The 8148-nt window shown below is 37.1% G+C and overlaps 1 protein-coding gene across 1 annotated transcript; it reads right to left on the minus strand.

Annotated features, from left to right (window-relative positions):
* Nucleotides 1-612: 612 nt before the first annotated feature.
* On the minus strand, nucleotides 613-4417 carry LOC143581402 (uncharacterized). The gene is made up of 8 exons (XM_077064200.1): nucleotides 4309-4417; nucleotides 4131-4204; nucleotides 3869-3971; nucleotides 2785-2835; nucleotides 2557-2704; nucleotides 1558-1696; nucleotides 1371-1476; nucleotides 613-948 (listed from the first exon to the last, which is right to left on the minus strand). Exons 1-8 carry the CDS (start codon nucleotides 4415-4417, stop codon nucleotides 782-784), a joined length of 897 nt encoding a protein of 298 aa, XP_076920315.1. The 3' UTR covers nucleotides 613-781.
* Nucleotides 4418-8148: the final 3731 nt, after the last annotated feature.

Here is an 8148-nt window from a genome sequence, read left to right on the forward strand (position 1 = left end):
CATGCCAATACCGGCTTGATTACAAACAAGACCTTGGACCAGATCAAGGTTGGTATCAGTGTTGTGGAAATTGCTAGTTGGGCGATGGGGTGGGGACTATCGATTAATCGGGATTAATCACATCGGACTTTAATGTATAATATTCAGTTTTATATTTGCACGCACACATTTTTATATGTAATTTTTAGTTTTATATATACACATACATTTTGGCCGGAAATTGGTTGGAATATTGCTGGAAACCGTTGATTTTGGCCGGAATCTCGCCGGAAACTACCGATTTTGACCAGAACCTTGTCAAAATAGCCGACTAAGTCCAATTAATCCTGATATTTGCCAGATTTGACCATTGACCGATTAGCCTAAAATTAATTAATGGGGTGGTGACTAGCGATTAATAGGCGCCAAGTCAGGATTTTTACAACACTAGTTGGCATGATGTATGTGTTGATGATGAGGTGTTCGTTTATATATTAATATATCTTAAGATTATTGATTATATATCTAATATACATAAATGAACGAAAAGTTTACTGATCGTATAAAAAACGAACGAGAAGCTTCTTGATGTTGTTCGTTTAATAAATAAATAAAACGAACAAACACGACTTCTCATCAAATGGTTCACAAGAGGGTTCGCCAGCTCCGCTTGTCTAAAGACCGAAGTAGGCATGGGAGCCGGTTCTAGCACCATCAGGTCCTTTGGTTTACTCATTGGTCATTACTAAGTAAACAGGCCGAAACTTGTAAGTCAGGCAGTGAAACTGATTCTGGTTCAGGTTTAAATTGTAGATTCTTTTTCTTCTCTCACATACTTGATTTTCCAGAGCTCTAAATCATGTCCTCGGTTGTAATTAATCGCGTACTGAGGGATCTTTGTAAGATCAATGCGTGTGCCCACAAAATAACTTAATGATCCATTGTAAAGCTCATTGTTTTCTGCATCATCTATTTTGCCAAGCAACCATCAGAAATCAATCCTAAACGAGTTCGGGTAAAAAATCAGTGAACTTTTTGTGCTAGTCAAAACAAGTCCGGTTCAGAATTAGTATGCTATAGTACTAGTGAAAACGGGTCTGCGCCAAAATCAGTATTTATTGACGCTAGTTGAAACAGGTCTGGGTCAAAATCAGTAGGTCAGGCTGCCCTACAAAACCTTTTTCTCTTTGTCCATTGTTAATGAGTTAAATATATTTTGGAAAAAAACTACATTATTACAATAACATAACCATATTTGATATAGTGATTCAGTAGGTTTGACCCATTTGACCCGTTTCTTTTTTGGTTGAATCTTTTAGCTTAATCCTTTTTAACAGTAAAAAAGCATAAAAACTGAATCAACAGGTAAATGAGTCTAAACGAAAAATTACCTATTTCATCCCTTACGTAACTTCGGAAACGTGAATACCCATTTGCAACAACATCAAGATCATCAATGCTAAAATTGTATCGCTTTTCAAGAGCCAAATATAATACCTGAAATTAGTACAACATATTATCCATGGATGTAAACAACAACAATGGTGAAAGTTGAAACCCTGATTAGCGAACATTTACCTTTTCTAAACCATGTGACATTAATCTCTCTAAAGTATGGAATAATGCATCAGTGAGGTCATCACTGTAAATCACATCAGCAGCTACCAGCAAAGATGCCCTTTTTAGTTCTTCAAATTCTGATTGATTCCAAGCATAACTAGATTAAAAAATAAACGTTTGAGTCCGAACCACTGACCCCTTTATGAATAAACAGGTTGAATTGAGTTAAACTTTGCCTCTAACGGGCCAAATGGATAAAAATACAATTAAATTGGTTAAAACAGAAAAGGGTCGAGCGGGTCAAGTCACCCGAAATATATTTAAAACAGATAGCATCTCCTAAACCGTTTTACACGATAGAGAAACAAACTTTACATTTTTTGTGATCTTAGGCTCTTAGCAACCAACTTCAAATAAGATTCAAAACAGAAGCACTTTATTACCAATTTAGCAACCAAATTACGGCTTATTACTAATTGTAGCAACAAATGGACCTGCTTAACACATGCAGGTCAATTTTGCTGATTTTGTAAATCCCTAGTGTGCATATATAAGGAATGTGGCATGTAATGTAAAATTTAATGGTTATAATTGAAAAAACATCATTTTCTCAAACTTGTAAATAAACTTTTATTCTATATTTTTTCAAAGAAGGAATTTTTATATATGTGACTGATCTAATGCGGCAATTGGCATGGCATAAACCGGTTACCAGTATCACATCAGAATATTAAATTTTCACGTAAAACCGGTTAAAATGATGCTGGCTTCCAAAGTTGGTAAAAAAAATTATAAGTTGGCTTCTATTTTGCACCTGATTTAAAGTTTGCTGCTATAATAATGTTTAACTCATCAAGCATATATAAAATTCAAAAGAAAAAAGAAAAAAGAAACAAGAAAGTGTTTGTGGGTCAGCTCAACCCAGCCTGTTTTGACCAGTTACACAACCCAGTTGGTGCACCCGTTTACCACCTCCACTTATGAGCAAAGTAAAATGATAATGTTTTCACTTTTCACCTTTCTGAAGATGCGCCACTGTCTTGCTTAGGCGGCCATGAAGCCTTCCAATCAAGTTCCCGTACATAGATTGAGGTTTTAGGTGGTAACAATGCTGAATTAAGATGGACATTGGTAGCACAATTTGCAAGTATCTCAACCCCATGATCTATCACATGACAATAAGAATATAAGCATTAAGAACACATAAATGAGAGATTGTAAATCTATGTGCATACACATATGTACCTGTCAGAAAGACTGTTTTTACGACCCGTGCAAGTAGCATACCAACCAAGCCTAACAAGGATAAAAAAATGAAAACATGTAAAGTAAGCAAAAAAAAAAAAGAGGAAAAAAAAAACAGAGTATAGATAGGTAAAATAAGATTATGTATTCAATCTTATTTACCAAATTTGATAGCCTTTTACTCTCACTTCACAAAACGTCTCTTTGTTTTTTTACAAAAATGTTTATTTATTAGTCTATTAATTACTTATACGATCAGAAATTATGCCAAAAACTTCAACATCTAATTATGTGTCTATTACACCTTTAAACAGTAATATAGGCCTGCATACGAGCCATACATTCAGTGAACTGTTCGGCAGAACATATGATAGGTTTTGATAGATTATGATTGTGGTTAATTGAGATTAGAGAATAGAATAAGGCAAATGAAGAACCGAACGATAGTATTAATGAAAATGTATAGAAAAGTTACAATAGATTCCCGGGCTGAGCCCTCTCTCACTGCATAAGCAGGAGCCATGGCAATGCCATCCTAAACATAAACCTACTCCCCTCTCCCTATTAGCTATTAATCCCTATTTATAGAAATATTAGTTGCACTTGACCCCTCCCAAAATAAACAAATGTTATTTAGACTAGAACTAGAGCATGATTCCTATCAACATATGTTTCGTCCATTTAGTTACTCTCGTGAACATTCATTGAACCCACTTAACTATGTATTTTATAATTTTAAGGTTCATTTAACCCGTTTGTGTTCATTTATGTTCATATATATTCGTTTATGGTTGTTCAATTATGTTTATTTGTGTTCATTTATGTCGTTTGTTTGTGTTTGCTTACGTTTACGTTTGTGAACTGCGCGTTTAGAATCTTAACAAACGAACACGAACATGTTCATTTTCTTAACAAACAAACACGAACAAAAAATCCATCTGATTATTTCGTGCTTGGTTAAAATTAAATGAACGAACAAGAGCACGCCCCTATTTTCAGTTCGTTTACAAGCCTACAACATAAACGAAGCATATCCAAATATTTGATTTAACAGTTTGTTATCTGACTTAGATTACTCAATTACCTGTACCAGCACCAAGTTCTACTGCTACAATCCCATTAAACTCAGATGAAGTATACATCTTATGCAAAACAAAATCACAAAGTACTAGTTCGGCTCTCCAAACCTGAAAAAAAAAATCAATATATATCATCCTAAAAGTTCATAATAGCATGCATATTGTTTTACATCACTAAAAACATCACATTTAGTAAATCCATAGTAAAATAAAAAAATATATAAATAAATTCAGTTACCTGAAATAATATATGCATTAATTACCTACCTGCAAACCAACCTTTGGAATTGATGAGGTGATGCTGTGTTGAATAGCCACATCAAATCTGTGTTTTGAATGTTCTACAAACAAACAAAATGGATTCATTGGATACACGCATAAATAAAAGTAGGAGGTCGTATCCTAAACGGGCCTATAATTTACCGACACTGTTGCGCAAGATCACCGTCGCCATCCAAGCTAACTTCCTGGTTAGGTTTTGCATCATCATATTGAATTGAGAAGGTGAAGGATCCTTTGAATTTAGGCGGGCAGCCTAACTGAATCTCCCTCATTACGACTGCATCATTTTCTTTATCATTATCTTCCGGCGACTGTGTTTCCCTCCATTTCAACCGCCCTATTCACTTTGATTATTTTCAATGGCGATGGTGGTGGTGTTAGCTCCGGCGACGAAAATGGTGGTGGCAGTGGCGACGGTGGAAATGGGGGTGGCGGTGGTCAACCGGTGGTAGCATTGGTAGTGATGGCGATGGTAGGGTGGCGGTGATGGTCAGGCGGTGGTGACAATGTTTTCGGTGGTTATAGGGACGATGGTGGAGACGGCGACGGCGGTTGCGCTGACGGTGGTGGTGGTGGCGATGGTGGCGGTAAGGTGTCGGTGATGGCGATGGTAGTGGTAGTTGTTGTTAGGTGGTGATGGTGTTGTTGAGAAAGTAGGGTGAGGGATGAATGAAATGAAAAAAAAGAAGGGGGTAAGGAAGGAATGGTTTTGATGGAATGAGATTTTATGTGTAATGGATGATTCCATTTCATTGAGCAACTAAACACCACTTTTTTCATTTCTACGTAATGAATTATTCCATTCCCCATATGGCCATATTATTCATGCATACCAAACGCTATCTTATATTGTGAGAGGAAAAGTTTCATAAGTCACACTTTTATAAATTATTAACTTAATGAAAAATAATAAGGATGTAAAATAAAGAATCCCAAACACCCCCTAAAAGCGTAAGTTAACCACCAACCTCATTAGTTCTACATTGTTTGATAGATTAGACCTTTTTTCTCCCTCTCTTTCTTTTCTTTGAATGAAATTCATATTTTAATAATTTAAACTATATTTTAATAATAATAATAATAGTTGTAATAACTTAATTGCAGTAGCATTGAGACTAAGTTAGTGATGTGTGGGTGTTTAAAAACGTGCTTATGTCAGTTAACCACCAACCCTATTAGTTCAATGTTGTTTGATAGACTAGACCCTTTCTTCCCCTCTCTCTTCTTTTTTCTTTTAATGAAATTCATATTTTAATAATTTAAGCTATATTTTAATAATAATAATAATAGTTTATAGTAATAACTAATAACTTAACTGCGGTAGCATTGAGGCTAAGTTAGTGATGTGTGGGTGAAAGAACGTGTTCTAAGTGCTTAATATGGTGTGTTTTAATTGTTTATATGTATCGAGCACGAGTACTTTGATTGTTTTTGTGATTGTAGGTGATCGGAGCTTAAATAAACTAATTTGTAGCATTTAGGATGGAGTGGAAATAGAAGTAATGATATATGATATGATAGATAATTGAAATACGAAGACGTGGCAGAAAACAGGGAGGAAAACGAAGTTGGAATGAAGATTTTATGAAGAAAACAGTTTTCTAGTACTGTAGCAGTCGTATCTTACGGTGGCCAACTGTAGGCTATCGCTAGCTATGACGGGAATTTTATTTATTTTTATTTTCCTTCCACATTTAAGCCTATAAAACCCTAAAATCGATTATTCTTCATACACTAGCCACCTTGGACGATTTTGGGGCTTTGATTCATCATTTTAGCACCTTCTAATCACCACCATGGTTTCATCCTTCCAATCCATAATCGAGCTAATCATGATGAAGAGGCAAGGCTAAACCACTCGTGACCACTTTAGGTGTAGGGTTTGCATATGAACTGATTATTTTTATGAACATTACATGCATTGGGATTTAGTTTTGATTAATCTTTTGGTTAATTGAATCTATATGTTTATTGGAACCAATTAAATAGTTGTTTTTCAGGGAGTTTCGTTTATCATCAATTGTAACATCGTGAAAATACTCCATCTAATTTTAGGCTAAAAATGCCAATTCTGAAAGTTAAAGAACTGAAAATGAAAAATTTGAGTTTTGAGACTCATCGCGCTACGCGACAGAGAATCACACAGTTCAAGAAAAAGGGGGGCGCTGCGCTACGCGACGGCCAAACCCAACTGGTCCATCGCGCTACGCGATGACCAGGTTAAGTAACCTGGGACATGTGGCCAACCACGTGTCAACACATGGCAGCTTTTGATTAATTGTGGCGTCGCGCTACGCGACGACATTGGGGAAAAGGCCATCGCGCTACGTGATGGTCTGCAAGACTCGCCTATAAAAGGGCAGCTACGGGTTCAAGCCATTTCATCCCATTTTCACCTTAGTTTTCACATAGTTAACCTTGGTTAGCGTGCAAGAGAGTTCCGAGGTGCCGAGGGCTGTTTTTGCGAAGAAACGAGGAGTCGTTACGCTGTTTAACGAGCTGTTGATCACGTAAACGAAGTACATGCTGAATTGCTGCTGATTTCCTACATTCTTAAGTTCTGCCTAGCCGATTAAGGTAGGATTAAGGTTAAATTACTCTACTAGTTACTTTAAATATCTAGTTACAACTTAGTTAAGAGTCAATCAATCAATCAATCATACCCAGTAAAATCCCACCGACAGCAAAGCTATAGGTAGGGTCTGGGGAGGGTGGGATGTAGGCACACCGTACCTCTATCCAAAGGAATAAAGAGGTGGCTTCCAGAGAGACCCTCGGCTCTAAGTACATGTGTATGAAGCAAAATAAAGGAAATCAAAGTTTAACAGTTATATAAAAACTACTACTAATTATAATAATATTAATAATAAGGTCACAGTTTAACAGCAATATAAAAGCTAATAATAATAATAATAATAATAATAATAATATATGTAAGGGAAATACCATTATGGTATGTGACCTAAATAAGTTAAGTCTAAGCCCTAAGTTATTCAATTCTCTCTAAAAATCCTTAACTTTAATTCTACTTCTCCACGAATTCCTATCCTCAACCATGTCCTCGGAGAGGTTTAGGTCTATCAAATCATGCCTAATCCTCTCATCCCAAGTCAATTTAGGTCGTCCTCTACCCCTTCTCCCCTCTATAGTAATGTTTTCTACGGATCTAACAGGATTCGTCGTCTGTCTTCTCTTTACATGTCCAAACCATCTCAATCTCCACTCTCTTATCTTGTCTGCTATGTTCGCCACCCCTAATCTCTCGCGAAACACAACGTTTCTTATTCGGTCTAGCCTTGTGTGCCCACACATCCAACGTAGCATTCTCATTTCTGCTACCTCCATCTTCCGCACTTGTGCCTTCTTGATGGCCCAACAATCTGTTCCATATAGCATTGCAGGTCTAACTGCCACCCTATAGAATTTTCCCTTTAGTTTAGTCGGGAAACTCTTGTCGCACAATATACCTGTGGCTGCCTTCCATCTACACCATCCTACCTGAACTCGGTGGGTCACATCACTGTCTAATTCCCCATCGCTCTGAACAAATGATCCTAAATACTTAAACTTCGTTACCTGCGGGACCACCTGCCCTTCAATTGTGATCTGTGCGTCTTCATTGTCGTTTATCCCACCAAAATCACAGTGGAGGTACTCCGTCTTAGATCGGCTAATCTTTAAACCTTTTGTCTCTAAGGTTGTTCGCCACTCCTCAAGCCTCATGTTTAGATCTTGTTTTTTCTCAGCAAGTAACACAATATCGTCTGCGAACATCATGCACCACGGGAGAGTCCCCTGAATCGACTTTGACAACTCATCCAAGACTACTGCAAAAAGAAACGGGCTCAATGCTGACCCCTGGTGAAGACCTACCTCTACAGGAAAGAAATCAGTCTCCCCCACTGGCGCACGGACACTTGTTTCACTCCTGGTATACATATCCATAATTATCTCTATGTATTTCCTGGGCACTCTTCTACCCTCCAAGCACTCCCAGAGCACC

This window comes from Bidens hawaiensis, unplaced genomic scaffold, assembly GCF_021521415.1.
Source record: "Bidens hawaiensis isolate Kalapana, Puna unplaced genomic scaffold, B.hawaiensis_p1.1 tig00030905_1, whole genome shotgun sequence".
NCBI classification, from domain to species: domain Eukaryota; kingdom Viridiplantae; phylum Streptophyta; class Magnoliopsida; order Asterales; family Asteraceae; genus Bidens; species Bidens hawaiensis.